General features: G+C 41.5%; 1 protein-coding gene across 1 annotated transcript in view; it reads left to right on the top strand.

Moving 5' to 3' along the window:
• Positions 1-4313: 4313 nt before the first annotated feature.
• XDH (xanthine dehydrogenase) overlaps positions 4314-20945 on the top strand; it is a gene marked incomplete at its 5' end in the record, with an annotated part of 52852 nt that continues 36220 nt past the window's right edge. Inside the window, 9 exons of the mRNA XM_084261971.1 lie at positions 4314-4367; positions 10423-10480; positions 12692-12788; positions 14008-14116; positions 14468-14594; positions 15441-15502; positions 17621-17689; positions 18494-18562; positions 20185-20271. Coding sequence (XP_084118097.1) covers positions 4314-4367; positions 10423-10480; positions 12692-12788; positions 14008-14116; positions 14468-14594; positions 15441-15502; positions 17621-17689; positions 18494-18562; positions 20185-20271 — 732 coding nt within the window. The remainder of the gene's footprint in view (positions 4368-10422; positions 10481-12691; positions 12789-14007; positions 14117-14467; positions 14595-15440; positions 15503-17620; positions 17690-18493; positions 18563-20184; positions 20272-20945) is intronic.

Raw genomic sequence — 20945 nt, 5'->3', positions numbered from 1 at the left:
GTGTGTTCCATGAATCTGCTGCAGTTGTACTGTTGAATTTTGTGAATTATCTGTGGGCAGTAATTATGTTTTGTGGTTGTTGCAGATCATAACTACATTTTGCGACCCCATTGTGGTTGCAGCACTGTATTTTGTGAACCTCTTGTAGCTGTAATAAGCGTAGTCTTACTTCTAACCTGTACTAGTACGTTTCTCCATTGCATCCCTAAAACCTCCAATGTGACATATTGAATCTGCATGTGGTGTTTAAAGAACTTTTTTTTAAACCCCACAGTTGAGCGCCTTTCCATCACAGCAGGTGAAGAGAGAATCTGTGAAATGTATCCATACAATTAGACTATATTCATACAAGTATAAGCTGAATGCTGATTAGTGATTCACGAATGAATGATTCATGAGCAGGCACCCACTTGAATACCTCAATGACCATATCCCATTTATATTTGCTTTGTGACAATGATCCTTTTCAAACCTCTGTCTGTAACCAGAGAGGAATTTGGATACCTCATAAGAAAGTATGTAAAACTTAGAAATGTCTCTTAAAAAAATAAGCAATACCTTACTTTCATACTTGTATGGCAATTTTCTAGATCTTTTTGTTGTCGTTATTGCAAAGTAATAGGCTTAGTGCCTGTATTAAGATCCTGAAAAGACTGCATTTCTTTGAGTTATTTTGGGGCACTACCAATAAAGTATGAATGTCCCTATCCAGTCAGATAAAAAAAGTCCACTATTTCAGGAACCTGTTTTCAACAGTGGTCAATAGGTGATGCCAAGGGAGGAGAACAGACATCCACAGGCAGTGCTCTCTGCCTTCACAGTCAGAATCTGTAATCAGTAGCGTGATTTTATTTATTTATTTGTTTAACTTGCACAGAGAACTCTCACAAAGTAACAATGAGCGTGGTCTGAAAAGGAATCACTAAAACGTAAGAAAGACGGTGTGTAAAGCCCTAACAATCCTGGCATACCCTCATAGCTGACCTTCATTTGAGTAGGTGGAGACTTCTGGAAATCCCTGAAAAAAGAATGCCCGTGCATGTTCCCAGAAAAGGTATCTGTGCCACCCGAGGAGGGATTTCCAGACGGAAAGCAAACAAGGCATTTCCCCTTCACCTGTCTGTTTTATTGCCCACCATATGTTTTATCAACATCGATACTTAACAAAGTAGCCCAGCTATTAGAGAGGGGGGGCAGGCACACAGAGCTAATGTGAAAACACTGCAAGTCTGATATATGGAGTACTGCATTAAAGCAGTACTTGGGAAGCTAGTTTCTCTATCGGTTCACCAAACCGCTCCTCATAAATCCCTTCATGAAAACCTCTTCAGAGCTGCCTGTACTTTCTTCCCTCCCTTTTCCCGCAAGTAGAACACGAGAACAATATAACACAAACTTCTCACCTTTGTTTGAAGCCTTCTGTAATTACCTCTGGCATTGGTTGGACTTTGGTGCATTTAACTAATTCTGGTGGTAAAGTCCTTAGGCAGGGATGGTATTTCCGTAAATTTCACTGTATTTATTGAGCTACGTGTATGATCATTTGCAAAACAGATTATCATTATGATTGCGACAGCCAGATAGCCAGATCTGCAGGATTAACCAGTTAGGAGAAAAGCTTTTTTTTTTTTTTTGGTAATGATTCTTGACTAATATCAGCTGCTTTCTGAGTGAGACTGTGGGGAATTTTGAACTACCCGTGTCTGAGTTATGAATGGGCGAAGGGGTAGTTTCTGAAATGGGAAACCTGCTAGACTTTAACTGACCAGTAAGTAAGAATACCCTCGCATAACCTGTTTGCCTTTTAATTGACAAATGCCTTTATTTTTATCTCACTTAAGGGGGTTATGTGCTAAGGGAGGTGTTTTGATTTGTTTTGTGGATTTTGGGTTTTCTTGGGTTGTTTTTTTTTCACTCCCCTCTGTCATTGCTGGGAATCCTCTTGTTTTGTTTAGGTTTGGATTTCCAAACATGGATGAGACACTTCAATAGCACAAGCTCTCATCTTCCAGAGATATTTAGATGATTTGAGAAAATTCCTGTTCTGGGCCTCTTGGTTCTCTGCTTGTGAAATAGATGTAGAAATGCATTATCCCATCAGGGTGGTGAGAGGATTACTGAATTCAGTATAGGGTGATCAGTGAGGTTGTTGAGATTAGGTCTGAAGTTATATCTGCATATAGAGGTCACAGATGTATTTATCTTTGTTTGTATATGATGTATAGTAGGTTAATGGGTCAAAAATAAACGTGATGAAATATCACAAGATGCTGTTTTTGCTTTAGCAGAAAGGGATAGTAGAGATACAAGGTTATCAATAGTTTAGATATAAGGCAAAAATTTGCACACGAGATTCCTTAAACAAGAGATGATGTGATTAAAAGTGTTCTTTAAACCTGAGAGCATTGTGGAAAACACAGATTAGGATACTAAGCGTGTTTGATTTTTGTGTTAGAGCAACTAGCCATTAGGGTATTAAGATTGCTGTAACATGTTACCTGTGGTTATGAGTAATAATTGTTCTTTAAAATATTACAAAACTACTTATGAGTACTAAGCTTGTGTACAACAATTTTGAGATGGATGCTTGTGACGTGAGAAAGGGCCTATGTAAATTTACACACAAATATGTAAACCAACAGAGCTGAAGTTTTCTTGGAGGAAAGTGTTGTTTTTCTGTCCTCTTCTATTGCAAAGTGGGAGGTGCCAAACAATAGGTGTCAGCACCGGTTCAGTTATGCATGACTTCACTGCAAATGTAGATTCAGGCTGCTTGTGTTAAGCACAGGTTTGCTGTGACCTATACTTTGAGCAAACAGAAAGCCTGCAAAGAAGTGCTGAGACAGAGCTTGACACTTGTTATAAAATAGTTTTTCCAAGGGATAGACTGGCCAGTAGAATACATGAGTCAGAAGATAAAAGCTGGTAAAAATAATGTATCTATTGTGTTCTCTCTGACATATTTCCAAAGTGCTAAAGGAAAAACTATTACTGAAAATGGTAATTTAATTAGGGTTTGTTGTTTTGTGAATTGTTTAGAGAGGTTCCTGGGAGGGAAACTTCGATGCGGTGCTTTTCCAGGGATTTTAAGAAAACCGAAAAAACCTGATTGAAACTACTACGCCTGGTATGCTGAAGAAGAAAGGCAAAAATTGCAAAAGTCAGAGTGGAGCAGGTAGGATTAAGTACAGTGCTAGAAAACGTCTGTGAGACTTTGGAATCTGCTGTTTTGTGGAGGGATTTTAAACTAAAACTAGAGGTTTAAGTCTCTGGTCCGTGAAACCACCACGTGTCATACCAAGGGGTCTGTGGACAATTCTGTGACTACTTTTGGAAGAAAAAAATAGGAAGAGTTAAACAATGCAACGTGAATGGTCGTGTCATGGAGAAACCAGAAGAAAGCACCACCAAGGAAGACAAAAAAAATACTTCAAAGAATTGGATTTCCTCTGTGCTTCACACTGGCAATGTGCATCCAAGATCCAGGATGTAAGGGTTAAGTCGTGTCGTCGTTCCCCACCGCCCCCCCGCAAAAAAGAAAGAGGTAAGTCCCAAGGCTTCAATAACTCAGTGAAAACATTATGGTCTTAGCATCTCTTTTGAGGTGCTGGATCAGAGTTTAAGTTCTCTAGAATTCCTTCTGCCTAGACAAATATATATCTGCTTAATTGTGTCCTTGCAGGTGGAGGACGCTGTAGCTTTAAAACCCTAAGGAAAACCAGTAAACTAGTCCTGCAGTCTGCCTACTAAGTCCCGTGCATGTATCAAGGAGTTTTTTAATAAGCTGGTGCCCTGATGAGAAAGACCTTGGGACCTTGGTGTGGTGAATGCCAGATGGATAGAGAAATAGAAAGAGAGCTTTTTCTTGTCAATATTTGTTGAGGGATAGCTAGGAGAACCCCCTCCCATCCCCTGAAGTTTGCACTGTATTGCAAAACACAATGAATTCCTGGCAGCCCTTGCAGTGGCACACTCTGAGTGCCCTGAGCCTGGCAGTATAATCTAAAGGGAATGCAGATGAATTGTGATCTATTGCTATATAAAAGGGGGCGGGTCACTCCGCTCGTTCCAGCTCCTTTTCTGTCATTACTGCTGCAGAAGCACCAACCAAATGCAGCTGGCACGCCTCTTCCTTGGCTCTTATATAATATGGGGTTTCACAGGGCACTGATGTAGAAATAAAGTCAAACATTCTCGAGGCAGACTCATATTACTTGTAGTATCGCTGACACTTGCTTCGCTGAGGGGTGTCTGGCTGCTCCCAGGAGGGTGGTCTCTGGCCCTATTTGGGTGAATTTTGGAAGGTGTGCAGGATGGCTCCAAATGAGGCAGGGGATGAGCTTGTTTTCTTTGTGAATGGTAAAAAGGTAAGGAAAATTCCAGCTTTCTGCCTGGCTTGCTCCTGGACTGTGGCTTGATTAGTTGTATTTTTAGTCACCTTCTTCCTCCTCGGAAGCTTTCTAATCCCAGCACAATTGTCATGAGTTTTGAATGTTAAGTTGTGAAGACTATTTATTGCTTTGCTAGGTGGCTTTTTCTCTTCTTTGGCATTACCTTGTGCATTCTTCAGAGAGTAACACAACTATATAACATGCCTTTTACATTTTAGATTTGTTGGCAATAATTTACTGCATTTCTGAGAGCTACTTTTAAATAAGTGTGTGCTGACTTAATACAGGCATTTCTAGTAGGAATCATTTCAGCAATTACAACAAATCTGGTAAATGTACCTCATATGTGAGCATCCATACCTAATCCATATGTTTGGTAAGTAATTCTGATATTTGATTTTTAAAAGGGATTTAAATAAAATGTTCATCCCCCTTCCATTTGAGAAGCTAGGAAAGTCTTTTAAATCAAACCTCATTAACTGATGCTCTTTCTTTGATCAATTGCTGACAGCTACCTACAAAGTAGCTGTGTTTCACAGGAGAATGAGGTGGTCTTTGCCCATGCTGGACATCTCTGAAGAGTGTGAACCAGAGCCCTCTTTCTCAACTTAGACTTCCTCTGGCTAGCATTGTAGCCTTGACTCTTCAAAAGCTTGTAACAAGTCCAAGCTGCCTCACTTATGAACTATGAGCAATGTTTCTGAGACCAGCTCAATGCTAATCTTGCTCTGACTCCTTCCTCTTGCCTAGATACTTGGGTAGGGAAACTTACACCACATCAGCTTCCTTCTGGGAAATTGGGGAGGGGACGGGGTTGCATATCTAGTGTGAACTATGGAGCCAAGAGTTTGTGGCCCTTCCGTGTGCGCTGCTTCAGGGCAAATCACACGCAGCATTAGGTTTGGGTAGATAATTAACTTTTAATTCCATTGAGGGATCACACAACACTGCTTTTTGGTTAAAAAGCTCTGTGGTCTGCCCTGCACGCTGGCATGGGATTGATATAAATTTTGCTTTTGTTGCTTTTTCCTGCTACTTAAACCAAATGTAAATGTAGATAAGATTGTTGCTACAATTAGGATGTTTGAGTAATGAATTTGGACCCCAAACTGGATTGGAATTTGAACTTTGCAAGGCACTAGGACATTTGACGTTGATGCTTAGCTAAAACAGAGCTTCAATGTTTATCTAATACGGATTCTGAGTTAGTTCAAGAGCTCTTGAGTGTAACACTGGTCAGGAACCCAGCCCTGATTCTGAGATCTTAAAGAAGGATGACAACTGAAGCATTGCTAGCATAGGTCAGTAATGGTTTATATGTCAACGTTGATTGAAATATCAGCTGTTCATTGTTTCTGCAAAGGCTAGCAGCAGAAGACAACTGGTTCCTTTTGTGTCTGCTGTCTGTTCTTGCTATGTTCTAGAGCTAACAAACATGCTGTCAATGGCATCACCGGGGTGCTTCCCAGCAATTTTTATGGAACTGCAGTGCCGGTTAACGGAAGTTCCATCTCAGGGCTGACCTTTGTGTGTAAAGGGATTTATCACAGCATGATCTTGGCAGTTGTTGGGTTAAAACAATAAGGCACCAGGAAACTGTTAACACTACCAACTACACCAACCCATTCTGTGTGTCAAGGCTGTCTCAACATCCCTTTCGTGCTGGCTCATGGAACCGGCCGTGCTAGGAAAGGTGCAGGTTTTACCTGATCAGAGAGGAGAGGGCTTCCTAGGTTGTGCTCTACCCAGCGCCTCCAGTGATGTGTTTTCTCTACTAGCTTTTCAGGTGTGCTACCAAAGTGACTTGAGTTACACCCCCATCAAATGCAGGTTCAGGAGTGAGGATGGGACTCATGGGGCAATCTGATGTGTGGCAACAAATGTGGACTTTGTCTGGACATTTAGCACATGAGAGCTTATGTGATGGAAGGGGTGGTGGGAAGTGCCTGGGCAATGCTGCTGAAACAGTGGATAGCAAGCTTGGATACAGCTCCATCCACCTGGAGTCCTGACAAAAATTACAGTTGATCCCCTGCAAAGAATGTCATGGCTAGTGGGAAAAGTTACAGCTATATGAATTTGTGACAACTTGACATTGCTAATGGGCTGCTGATATCCTGTCATATTACAAAATTGCATGATAAGAGGTGGTTGATAAGATAGGGACTTTCATGGCAGCAAGTCCTTCCCTTGCATTAGCCCAATCTGCAATGTTGTCAAGAAAAAGTCTCCTCAGAACAGCTGAACATACTTCACATTCAGGATTGTTTATTTTAAGCACCTGTTTACTTCACTGGGCATAAAACCTGGCACACAGCTAACACAAAGTTATCTTGATAGTCTCCATGGACTAGAATAGAAGACAACACATGCGATTTAAAGGTAATAGTGGGAGTTTTGTTTTCCTTGAGTCTGTCTAATGCCTACGTAACATGCAATCTTAGTTCAAACACATGGAGTCAACATTTCTATTTTGATCCTGACTGTTAAGAAGAGGGTCTGTGATGGCAGTTACATTAGACTTCTTCCAAAGCCTGTAGATGTTTGCAGTTGGGATCAGCAAGGATTTTTTTGAGCCTTGGGACTTTCTGGGTCCTAAGTACAAGTTTTCAGTGTGCCAGAACAAAACATTCCCATGACCAATACCAGATTTGCATTGTGTGGTTATATTCAGTTTGTTCATCTGTGTTGTAATCCTTTTCCCTAGTAAATTATTTTGGAATCTCTCATTTACTTCAGGCATACACATTAACAGATTTTAAGATTCTAGGGGACCTTTACCATTGACTGATCTGACTTGATGTGTGGCAGCCTGGTTAAAACCTTTCACCTTCTCTTTTTGCAACCAGTTGAGCAATTAGGGGACTAGTTATTGAATGGGAGCGTGTCATTCAGAAGAACCCCCATTTATCACTTAAAGACACTAGCTGATGGAAAGCTTACCATGTAGTTTGGTAAACTGGGAATATTTCTGGTGTTTGTTCCTCTATTTACCTTACTCTACTGTTCTTTTAAATTGAAAAGTCCATTCTCTATCTTTCTGGGAATACTAATTTAAGTATGATGGTTTATGTTGTAAAGGCAAAGTTACCCAAGCTAGTGAAAGGCAAGTATAGAAGACTGCAAACAAAATATTTGAGATCTGAGTTTTGTAATGGGGACGTGAGCCCAATACCTCTCTGGACCAGGCCACAGGCTGTAAGAGTATGGAGTACTGCTTAGGAGCCTGTTCTGTTTGCTACTTAAAGCTTGAAGAACTCTAGGATCAGCCTGGGCTCCCTGGTGACGTGATCTGAGTGTTTAAGATTCCTTGAATAAGTGAAGAAATTTTAGTACAAACACAGCAGTAAAGAGAAAACATGCTAAGGGTCATTTGACTGTCAGTGCCATCCTAAGATTTCCAAAGTTTGTTTCTGCATTTGGTTAATATTTAAGCTGCCACATGCAAGAAAATACATAGGTTTGGACTGATCAAAATGTAGCCATTAATCTGATGTATTTGGCCTAAGAACCCTAAACCCACACAAAGAAACAAACAAACCCCCCAAGGCTCACTAACTGAACAAAAAGGAAATATTTCTTTAATTGCCATACCTAAGTAGACTCATCCTATTGCAATAGGTGCAATTCAGTTTCCTTTTGCACAAGGACGCTGAAAGAGGTGAGCAAGAATTGTTTTGATGGGTAAGATACTGAGCTGTGAATCATATTGTTCGGGGCATCAGACGAGAGAAGTGGTTATCCCCACCCACGGGGTTTTAAAATGTTTTAAGAACAAATCACAGCAGGTGAGTGTAACAAACCACTGGAGGGATGACATGTTAGAGGACAAAACCAGCATCAATGACAATGAACAAAAGGCAGGAACAGTAACAACTTCTTACTCTGTGGCCAGCAGGAGATACTCATAAACAATCACGGCCCCACCAGGAGTTTGGGTGCCAAGGAATGATTTCTTGCTCTCTGACATGTGAGACTTGGTTTAATCCAGAATGTCCTTCAGATTCTTACCACGTATCTCCCTCTGAGAGTCTCTGCAGGTATTGCAGATATACAGCTATGGAAGAGTAGTTTGAAGTGACTGAAGTAGGAATTGGAGCTATTGTTTTGAACAGGGTAACAGCAGATTATTCAGGACATGTTCTCCTGTGTAGTGGGAACCACTTTCTGATAAAATTGAGCAAAAGTTTGACTTTGGGACTTTGCATATGATTAAACACTTCTCTAAAACTGTGTGGAGCTGAGTGGCTTAATGCTTTGCTGAATGAAGACTTAGGCCCGTGTTTAAAGGAGCCATTGGGCAATACTTTGAATTACTTGGTCTGAGCACATAATGGAGTGGTTCTTGGATTCTTTCAGGAAATCTTCTTGAGATGTTTTCTTTGATCTAAGTGTAGAATAATCTCAATGGTCTTCAGCCATCTGGAAAACTATTCTGAAGTTTTTTTCTCTGTGCCTGGCTATCTTGGGAGCTACTTTGGAAGGGTTTACAATGGCCATTGGCACAACGCTGGGGAAGACAGGTTTGACAGTGAAGGTATGAGATGGGCAAGGCTCTTTACCAGTAAGATGCCTTTTGTTCACAGAACACTTGCAGTCAAAGGCATTTTGGAATTACCTGCTTGTGTCTGTCTGTCAAACTACTGCAGAGGGATGCATGTGCTTACTCAGAACCAACTGGCCATGAGGGCGTGACTGTATGCTCTGTGTTTGTTTCTGTGCATCCAGAAGGTGAGGGAACAGGAGCACTCTGCTCTGAATAGCAGCATTGAGTGCTGGATGATTCACAGTAAGACACCCCCAAGCTAGAAGAATGAACTCTGTTTCCCTGTATGTTATCCCCGGTGCAGGAGCAAGATGTGCAAAAAACCACCCCAAACCCAACCTGCTGTGTTTTGTAGCAGCATCTTGATTGGATGGTTCTAAAAATGTAGACATCGAATAGCATCTATGAACCTTGTCTCTTTACCATAGCATTCACGTGCTAAAGGCATAAAATTGAAGCAGTACATATGTTGTGGACATTTCTTATCAGTAAGGAAAAACAGCTCACACAAATGGCCCTTGTTTAAAGTTGCCCTTCAGACTGGCAGCGATTAATTTAAATAAACTGTAACTATTGTACTTAGGACTTGCACAGTGTAAGAGCCAAGAACACATGATTACATTCTGGCACACAGGGAATTTGGAAAAGCATCTTGACGCTCTATTAATAACAGGAAAAGGGGAAGACAAGCTCCGTGGCCATTTGGAGGCAAAGGCAGAACTTTGGTTTCTGACCACCAGGCAGAGGTTGAAGTAAAAAAATTTAAAATCTGATTTTATGTCTAATAGAGAACTGCTAATAGTGTTGTTCACTAATAGGATGGAGCTGACTCAATGTGCAGAGGAAATTTCTTTGTTAGGAATTCCACATTCCCACGTTTAGAATGGCTACAAATGTAACACTGATTTAATACTGGCAGGGGAAAAAAAACCAAAAGAGACTTTGAGATGATTGGTTCTTGCTGCCTGTCCTACAGTGTTGGTTGTATGAGGGTTTCCACTTGTTTTTTTCATCTGCAAATGTTATTACTGATGCTGTTTCTGTGATTCTGTTTATCTGCTCAGTTCCTCTGCCTCCCCTAATACTAAGAAGGGACTGAGGTCTGTTATGCATGGTCAATAAAGATGCAGTGCAATCTGAGGAGGTGTTCAGAATTCAAAACTCGAGTACAAAATGCAGTTCCCTGCTCACTATTAATTCTGTTTGCCTTTTTTTTGTTGAAGGTTTTTTAAAGATATGCCTCTGTGTGCTACGGTTGAAAAAAAACCCCTCTAAGAGCACACATAGTTTTCCCTGTCACACTAAATTCAAGGAAACATTGTGTCTAGATACCTGACCACTATTACTGAACCCAGTAAGGGGAGTTAATCAGTTGTTTGGCTCCTTGCTTTGAAAAGTCGCAAAAAGACCAAACTTTCTCCTTCAGACTACCATAGCTGTGTTGTAAAGCATTCTGTGTGTAACGGCACCTTCTCCTTCTTGCAGGTGGTGGAAAAGGATGTGGACCCAGAAACAACTCTGCTAACCTACCTACGAAGAAAACGTATCCAGTGGCAGAATAAGCTACAGAAGGCTTTAAATGCCTAAAGCATTCCATACTTGTTTACCACTCTGCCTGTCTTGAGTGCTAGGCAAGGCTTGTGCAGAGTGTAGGAGGGAGCACTCTGCATGGTCTGGTATTTCTTGCTGGCAAAGATTACAGCTGGTAGTCCAAGCTTAAACAATAGCAAATTTTAAATAATATAATTTGAATAGAATTTTAATAATTTATCAATACTTTAAGGGGAAACTCTCAGCATTGCTGGTAATTAGAATATGATGGAAAGAAAGCAACGTTGAGACAATGAAATTCAAGGAAATTTAGGTTTGTTCCACACATTGCAAAGAAATTTCTGGCCAAAACATTACGGCCACTTGAGCTGCTTGCTGTATCATCCATTCAGTTGAATATTATTGGATAGTTAATAACCAATAGCTTGATTATCCTGTGACCTGTTTATCTGATGACCCAGGGATGCAAACTCAGATGCAGGGGCTCCCACCACATACCATGACATGTTTACATGAGTAGATACAGCCAGGTTTCACTCCAGTTTGAAAATGGTCAACATGAGTCAGATTAGCTTCAGGAGCTGGGTATCTATTACTGTGATGGCCAGGCTGGTTGTACTAGGTCTGGTTCAGTAAGTAGAGCCATTCCATGTTTTCTGAGTCTTTGTCTGACCAGCTGGATGCATACATGCACCACACTGTTTGTGTGTATGTTGGTGCATACTTACTTCACCATGCTGCCATGTTCTCTTTGGCTAGGATCAGAAAGAAGCACAGGGATATAGATTATGCTCTTTGAGGTTTCCAGCAGCATTATCAACAGCCTTATTTTGTCTGACTATACCTTGGGTGGATAAAGTTGCAGAAGGAAAATAAGAGGCAAGACTTGTGTGTACTTCTTACCTCTTAACCTTTCATGCCTAAGCTTCTTCATGTGTATAGTTTTCTAAGTAAATCATCTGAGTTCTTCAAAACCTTCTGATCTTCTGCATGAACATTCTGGTAAACTTATTTTGTAGACATCTGGCTAGGGTCAGACAAATACTTCCAGAAATATGCTTTATTGGGGCAGATTAGCACAGTTAGGAGAAGCATTGGATGACAAAAAAAAAAAAAGAGGCTATATTTCTGCTTAAGCAGGCATGTGATTGTATGAAAATAGTCAACTCTAGAATCTTTGTAGTGAAGGCAAAGACGATTTGATGCCCTAATATCATAGACCTGTGGGGAAGCAACAGACATTAAGTTGATTATCTCAGTACACCCATGTGTCCATTGCCTCTTAAAGCAGCTGTTTTCCCATCAAAAGACTCTCTGCACTGGCCAGTCCCCTTCATAATAAATAACAGCAGTCTAATTATCTTCTAATAAAGAAACCTAAACCAGAAGTGGGGAATTCTATCCTGCAATCCCTTGGCAGAACATTTGATCTAATTCCTGATTGAAAAGTACAGACATGCCCTCTGAAGCCTGGGAAGGAATCTGCTTAGGGCAGTCCATATAAGCTTAGTGGATTCCCAGGTGTCTCTGCATCATTGCTAGTTCTGACTTTCAGTGTCTCTCTCCTGTGGCTTTAGGGGAACTGAGTTGCTAGGGAGTGTGCTTGGATGGCTTTTGCCCCTGGACTTCCCCATTGCTCGGGAAGCCATTGTAAATGGGGCTGAGAGAAAAGCTGGGGTGACCAGATTATGGCACTTGAGATGTAGGTAGTTTGTGAGTAGCTCAAGTATAGCTTGTGTAGCACTGTGACAGCTCTGCCCAAGTCCCTTCTAGGTGGTAGGAACTGCCAGGTGCAGGAAGATGTCATCCACTACTAGCAACAGGTGCTGAATATGTCACTGTGCATCTCAGGGACCGTGGCTGCAGGCCTGACCAACTCCTGCTCAGCAATTACTGAGTGCTTTGCCTCCTTTATGACATTTCCTGTTCTGAATCAAAAGGAAAGTGGGAACTGCTGAAGTTAGGAATTTTTTGTTTATTTTGGGAGTCTCTTGGAACACAGACTGTCTCCTTGTTACGGCTTTGGGTGTTGATCTCAAAGCTCACATGCCAGCATTTGAAACTTTGTTTGTGTTAAATTACAAAGCAGGAAAAACGAGTGCTGAGTTTCCATCAAGCACTTGTTGCTAAGCCTTGAGTGACAAGTGTTTGAGCAGGGTTCTGCCAACAGTCTTAGTGTTTTCCTTGATTCCTGTTCTCTCAGTGGGTCTATGTGGAACCAAACTAGGCTGTGGAGAAGGTGGATGTGGTGCTTGCACTGTTATGATATCCAAGTATGATCCCTTTCGGAAGAAAATCCTGTATCCTTTGCAATCTGAACTCCCCACCAGGGAAATGAAATCGGGACAGATCCAGGTTCTTGACATTCCAGATGTAGTACTATTAAAGAAAAAAAATTAAAAAACCCTAAATATATATCATGTATGTTTCTGCCAAAGTATAATTTTTCCTTATATTTGGAATATAAACTCAGAAGGTTTTGTTGTGGGTTTTTTTTTCCCTACAGTATTGATAGGGAGCTATTTAAGCTCGTCCTGAAATGTCTGCACTTATTCTAGCATGTAGACAAATTGCCTTTCCCCAATTTCCCTTTTATGTTCCTTGCTTGTAATGTAATATAACTTTTTGCTGTGATGACTACAGTGATAAAATTTTTATTGCTATTGTATGACTACAATAATCTGATTTCTCTATGCCAGTAGATGTTAACTTTTTCTCTACTTCTATTGTAACCTTCAGAATGACTCTCGTATTTTGGCATACAAACTTTCTTCCTTTTCTTCCTTTAATTAACTGTGTGAGTGAAGCAATGGAATCAAACAAAAAAAGGGAATGGAGACAGGAGATGCGGCAAAGGGACGGGCCCCAGGTTCTGTGGGGAATGGAAAACACTGATGTCTTGGATATATGTGGAATAGTGTTTGGAGATATTCCAATTTGGGGTCATCTGACTTAACTTAGTGATTCTTCTCAGTAATGTGGCCTTGAATAGGATATATTTGGAGTGGATACTCTGTCTTGGTAGAAATAATGTAGCTAATTCCTATAAGAAATTTAGCACCATTATTGTACTTTATCTTCAGCGTGGATTCCCCATGCCCCATGCATATCATACAGAAACAGTTTCCTAGGTAAAAGGCCAAGAGTTCTGTGCTCCTACATCACTTTGCTAGTGGGCCAGGCCTACTGTGCATCATCTTGGTATTTGTAGTCTGCCCCTATAGTTTACTTACTTAGAGGTGTTACGTAGCTTAACATGCAACAAGGTAATTTTAAGTTATCTCTAGGTCACATCCTATGATGCATACAAAATTTAAACTTAAATTGAAATTGATGAGAACTTTGGCTGAGTGGGTACCCCAGGATTTGACTTGTAGCTAATACCTGTATCACATCTGTTTAAGTTCTCCTACTGCATCCACTGCTACAGTTTCTGAGTACTCCATAGTCCTTCTGTTCCCTTTTTTCCCTTTGCTGAGCAGCACTGTCAAATGAAATGACCTTAATTTATTATTTTAGCCACCATACTGCCAATGCTTGCCTCTTCCCTGTCTGTGCCCTGCATCATGTAGCTGTAACTACTGTTGAAGGAATAGGAAACACAAAATCCAGGCTGCACCCAGTCCAGGTAAGCTATTGATGCTGGTGACTTTAAACCCTTTGTCCATGTTTTCTTCCTATGTTGATCTTGTTCTCAAGTATGGGGAACCCCTGTCATGAGGTCACTGACTTTCCACATGAGTTGTCTTTACTTGCAGGAATGGCTAAGCTCTTGGGTCTGTGCTGCAGCCTTCTTATGCCCAAACAAGTTAACTGTCACTATCCTGTCTGGATTGCTAACTTTTCTGGCTATGTGGCTGTATTTGGCCCACATCTCTAGTGAGACTGTGGGTTTTTTAACAGGGATGTTACAGTAGCAAACACAACAGTGAACTCATGCTGGTATTATGAGCTGATGGTTGTTGTCACTTTTTCTCAGGAGAGAATAGCAAAAAGTCATGGGTCCCAGTGTGGCTTTTGCACCCCAGGCATTGTCATGTCCATGTATACGTTGCTCCGGAACAACCCCGAGCCCAAAATGGAGAACATAGAAGATGCTTTCCAAGGTAATACTTGTAGCCCTGCAGAGATGCAACCTGTTCTGCTTGCATTACATCTCCTTCACCAAGTGGGATGGAGGTGCACCTTTGTTTACTGTATTTTCTTAAAGATAGTTGATTGTTATGAGCTTAATAACTAACTTTTCCACTGGGAGACTGGCCAGGTGTTATGAAATGAAAAAAAGAAATGGCATGTGGAAAATCTCTCTCAGGAGCTCATTGTTTGTCCTGAAACAGGGGCAACTCAGTCCTGGTTTAGGATCCCACTAAGCTTTAAAAAAAGTAGCCTGACCCTGAGGGGGGGTGGGGGTGGGGTGGGAGGGGGGCTTATAAGAGCTTCTGCATCTCCTTGTTTCTTCACTGCTGTCACAAGAGTCTGCAGAGGTGACACAGAGTATCTGAGCCAGCCAACCTCAAATAAAGGACCAAGACAGCAATATACATGATGGAGTGAGGTAAATCACCTGAGAAGCTGCTGTTATTGCTGAGGTTAGAGCTGTTACCATGCTTCCAGCAGTGGCCTGAGAGAAAATGAGATACAGGAGAAGCAACCTCTTTGAAATTAAAGATCACTGATAGTTAGTATATGGATTAGACTCACACAATTGATGTAAATGAATACTGAATGACAGATTGGATTTTTTCCCAAATAAATTTCAAGTTAAAATTTTAAAAAAAAAGGAATGGTAGGATTGTTGCAAGATTACTAATGAAATTTTCCACCTCTCAGTTTTTTCATTAGCTTTAACTAGATTTGACAAGCTTCTGTGAGAAACAATAAAATCTTCTAAATGAAGATAAATTCTCAGCCAAATGACACTAAATCTTTATCCTTTTGCTCTGATAACACAGGGAACTTGTGTCGGTGTACAGGGTACAGACCCATTCTGGAAGGATACAGGACATTTGCTAAAGTAAGTGGCTTCAGACAATGTTTTGAAAAAATCTGGAAAGCTGTCTGTCTTTCTCTCTGTTACTAAATACACCATGGGCTGAAATGGGAAGGAAGGGGATATGTATACCACAGAACCCCCTCCTCCCGCTCTTGACTCCTTTGTATGTGCTTCATGCATTAATAATGCCAGAAGAACAGCTGCTTTAGTCACTCCAGTTGCTGGAAGTGGAGCGCTTTAAGATCCACCTGGTGGTCCTTTTTTGGATCGCAGGTATTCAGCCTGTAATCCTTTTCTGTGTCTCTGAAAAACTCAGCATCTCTATATAAGAGTGTGTAAAGGTATGGTGCACAAATAGGGATGTACTCTGGGAGAATCTAGAAAGAAAGTTGCTTTCTTGAAAGATCAGCTGCAGAGCTGAAATAGCTCTGGAAAGACGTTGGAATCACTGATGTGTATCCCTTGCCCAGAACTCATTTGCTGATTTTGGTGAGGTATGAAGCTTTCCCATAGGTTTTCTCTAGTCCCTTTGTTCCTGAAAGTCTGATGGAGGCTGTGAAGTAGATTATAAGGTACTTCAGTGAATACTAGCCACATATGGGGCTGCAAATATCAAAAGTAAAGAATTTAGACTGCAGCCTGTTAATTTCATTTTCATTTCCAAAACTATGACCAACAAAAGAGAATACAAACAGGAGTAAGATCTGTTAAAAATGGTTGATAAACTCAGTTGATATAGTCTACTTGGATTTCCAATGGGCTTTCAACAGTGTCTCACCACAGGGCTTTAAAGCAGCCATGGGGTAAGAGGGAAGATCTCTGCATTGATGAAAGGTTGGTTAAAAGGCATGAAATGGCAGGTGGGAGAAAATGGTTCTGCTGGGACCTCTGGAGGGAACAAGATATCCTTAACTGAGGTGGAAAGGAGAGCAAGCAGTAATGTGAAATAAATAGGTTACAGGAACAGAGTTTGAAGAATTTCAGAAGGACTATATGATCCTGAAAGACTGGAGAATAGAATGGGATACACAATTAAGGACAAGTTAATGACAAGCAATTTACAGAGTGAAAGGGAGTCCTCATCTCACATGTAAAATGATAGGCTGTGAGCAGACACAAGATCATCTTTCTGTTACCATGCAGGACGATGATCTTGGAGGTGTGGTGTTCCATGGACAGTTCCATGGAAGTATCAGCACAATGCTCACTGACAGTCAAAACAACACTTCATAGGTTAGAAAACAAAATAGAAAACACTGCCATGCCACTGTCTGCATCATGTACTTGAGTACTCTGTGCAGGTCTGGTCCTTTAATCTCTAACAGTATAGCAGAATAGGAAAACATTCAGAGAAGCAGAAAACAGATCACATCTGTGTTTATCTGGCTTTCATACAAGAAGGCACTGAGTTGGCTGGGATGTTTTGGTCTGAAAAAAAATGTCAGGGAGAGGAAGGGGTTCCATGTAGTCCCTGTAGTGGTTTGTGTTAACTTCTGTCAGAGACTGACGAAATTGTGACTGTCAGGTGGAATGTGGTCAGGCATTTGCTGTTTGCTGTCTCTTCCAATACAGGACCAAAGTGTTAAGAAATTAAGTGAGTAGGAGTCAGCTTGAAAACAAAGGCAATGATCCACCATGTATTGGCTAACTGACCTGTAGAACTCACGAAAGGGTGTGGTAGTCACCAAAAACTTGCACAGGCTCCAGAGGAAACTGCACAGGTACTTGGTTGGAGAGTTGCTGAGGGTTACTAAAGAGCTGGAAACCACACTGGACTATGGTCGTCCCCTGAGCTGAATGTAGATGGATGCTGGGTGAAGTACTAGGTATCCTATGTGCTTGTCCCTTTTACTCTCTCCTCACAGCTCCAGCTGGACCAGAGATACAACTGAATGGTCAGAGTAATTCTAAAGCAGAAAGAGAGGTCTATCAATAGACTGGGCATGACTTGGCCATCACACTGCAGGATACTGCCTTCCATTGGCAAGGAAAACACTTACCTGCTTAGTACTTTCAGCTTCCCATTTCTGCTTTGGCTATAATAAATGTGGGAACAATTTCTCTCAAAAGGGAATCAAGTCATATTAATTTCTTTGGAATCTACACATTTTTCTCAGAATGTTTTTTTTGTCCCCACAGGACTTGAATTGCTGTGGCGGAGTAGCCAATGGCACTGGATGTTGCCGTAGTGAGAGGGAAAATAGCATGGTAAGCTAAATTTTAAAAGCTGTAACCTCAATTTGCAATATAATATCGGACTTTTGATGTATTAGTTGCCTCAGTGTGTCTACTGTGGTGCAGATATTTGGAAAGCTGGTCTGAATGTCTGTCTATAATTGCATTGTCCTGGTTGGCATGACTAGACATTATGACACAGGCCTTACAACAATGAGCGAGATCTGTTCCTTCTGAATATGTGAGGTGCAACACTTTTGTGAAATAGCATGGTGACAACTACAGGCAATATGTTAACAGCCTGTGGTATATTGAAGCGATCCATTTTTCTGTGAAAAAAAGATCAAAACCCAGTTAATTCCCCTGTGTGATCTTCCCCAAACTTTGCAGACCAATGAAGACTGAAATAATTTAATCACCATTCCAATAAATTGTGCACTGGGAACCTTTTGGGATAGCTAGAGGGGAAAAAAGTTAATCACATCTTATGTACCAGTTGAGGAACAAACAATGGAGGGATGAAAACAAGGAATTAGGGCACAAGGGGGTCTAAGTACAGAGTGGATTTAAGAAAGAGATAATATAATCAAATTCTTTGGCAGGAAAATCTAGTGAATTCTTATGAATTCTTTGTGAGGAAGATTGAAATATCAGTGTTGCATGAAATACTCTAGCAATTAAGGCTGCTTGGAGTTCTTTCATCACAGTGGTTTTTCATTAATAAACATTACTGCAAAGATCTGTCATTCAGGGATTGATAAAAGGGGGGAAATGTATCATATAAAAGCTGGAATATTCTGACTCTGTGTAGCTGAAACCTGCTTGTTTCTTTTTCAGAACAGGAGTTGCTGTAGAGGAAAAGCCAATGGTCCAGGCTGCTGCATGAATGAAAAAGATGACAATCTGGTAAGATGCCTCTCAACTATTGCTTTTTTTCTCAGTTTCTGACGTTTTGTAGTCTTAGCTCTGGCTTGTTCTGTGCCAAAGCCTGATGCTTTTAATTTAGCTGTATTTAAGCAAAGCAGTTTAATTTATATTTTATGCTGGCTTTACCTCAGGAAATGTATCTGTGATGTAATTCTCAGGAACGTGTACGGGTAGGTTTTGAATGTCTCCAGAAAAGGAGATTCCACAACCTCTCTGGGCAGTCTGTGCCAGTGCTCTGACACCCTCGCAGTGAAAAAGTTTCTCCTTATATTCACATGGAACTCCCTATGCTCCATCTTGCACCCGCTGCCCCTTGCCCTATCATTGGACATCACTGAGAAGAGCCTGGCTCTGTCCTCCTGACACTTGCCCTTTACATATTTATAAACATTAATGAGGTCACCCCTCAGTCTCTTCTCCTCCAGGCTAAAGAGACCCATCTCCCTCAGGATTTCCTCATAAGGATGGTGTTTCACTCCCTTAATCATCTTAGTGGCCCTGCACTGGACTCTTTCAAGTAGTTCCCAGTTCTGCTTGAACTGAGGGGCCCAGAACTGAACACAATATTTCAGATGGAGTCTCACCAGGGCAGAGTAGAGGGGGAGAAGGACCTCTCTTGACCTACTAACCACACCCCCTTCTAATACACCCCAGAATGCCATTGGCCTTCTTGGCCATGAGGGCACACTGCTGGCTCATGGTCATCTTGCTGCCCAACAGGACACCCAGGTCCCTTTCCCCTGTGCTGCTCTCCAACAGTTCTGTCCCTAACCTCTACTGGTACCTGGGGTTGTTCTTCCCCAGATGCAAGACTCTGCACTTGCCCTTGTTGCGTTTCATTAAATTTCTCCCTGCCCACCTCTCCAGCCTGTCCAGGTCTCTCTGGGTGGCAGCACAGCCTCTGGTGTGTCAGCCACCCCTCCCAGTTTTGTGTCATCAGCAAACTTGCTGCCAGTACTCTCAGTTCCCTCATCCAGGTTGTTGATGAAAATATTGAATAGTACTGGTCCCAGAGCCGATCCCTGAGGGACTCCACAAGATACAGGCCTCCAGCTAAACCCATTGACCACAGCTCTCTGACTTCTTTCCTTCAACCAGTTCACAATCTGCCTCACTACCATCCAGAGCACACTTCCTCAGTTTAGCTGTGAGGATGCTGTGGGAGATTGTGTCAGATGCTTTACTGAAATCAAGATAAACTACATCCGCTGTCCTACCAACATCTATCCACCTGGTTATGTCCTCATAAAAGGCTATCAGATTGGACAAACATGACTTCCCCTTGGTAAAACCTTGATGATTGCTCCTAATGACCTTCCATCAAGATTAGATCCTTGATATGTGAATGTGATGTCACTTCTGATTGAGAAAAACCTGTTGGTGTGCTCAGGGTTCAGGTTTCTGAACAGACATACATTGTGGTCAGAAAAATATGACTAAAGAACCTGAAGCACTGGATCAGGTGGCATCTTTTTTCTGTTTGCCATTATTTGCTCCGTGAAGTAATAATAGCTATTTGACTGGAAAGTGGAATGAGTTAGGGTTGTACGTGGATATGTTTCTCCTCTGCTGCCCAGCTATTTGCATTTCCTCTGCCATAGAAAATGCTGTCCTCCACCCTGTTCAATCCTTCTGAGTTCCAGCCATTGGACCCTACACAGGAGCCAATCTTCCCACCAGAGTTAATGGTAAGTTCATTCAAAAAGAAATAGTTATATAGTTTGTTGTGGGTTTTTTTTCTGTTCTGCACAGGTTTTTACTGTCCACAGTATCTCTTCCCTAAGGAAACAGCAGTGCAAAAAATGGCTGCTGATAAAAGGTGTATGGACATGAATGCTTCCCTGTTTTATGAAAGGGGAAGCGTTTTAAGCCAGGGTGGCTTAAAGCATGTGCAGGTCAAATGCCTGCCAAAATAACTGGCTTTTTTCTCTGTTTCTTACTGTACCTGCCTGCTCTTGGGTTTCCTTCCTTTCCAGTCACTGCCCAGACAAAGGTGGAACAGTTGATGACATTTAGATTTCAGTTTGCTGGGTGAGATGGGAACTTCTACATTAAATACAACCATATCTGAGTTAACTGCCCCATGGTCCCTTTACAGTGTAGGAAGAGAATTAGGTACTATGGGATGCAGTTGAATATATGTTTCAACTAGATGACTTCCCAAAAATGCCAACTTCTCTCTACTGGTGTAGCAAGAGTAGAAGTTGGCTGGCTTACAGTGACATCAAAAGTTAGGTGAGATTAGTCTCTCACGTGTTCATTCTTATCTTTTTTGGGGGTTGTTTTCACCTCAGCAAATGTGTCCCAGACAGGAATCTAGTCCAGCACATGGCATGTTTACAGCTTTCTTCACCTTTCACAA

Source organism: Gallinula chloropus (genome assembly GCF_964237585.1).
Source record: "Gallinula chloropus genome assembly, chromosome: 3".
In the NCBI taxonomy this organism is placed as follows: domain Eukaryota; kingdom Metazoa; phylum Chordata; class Aves; order Gruiformes; family Rallidae; genus Gallinula; species Gallinula chloropus.
The sequence above is the reverse complement of the archived record's forward strand: the minus strand, read 5'-3'. Positions and strand labels throughout refer to the sequence as shown.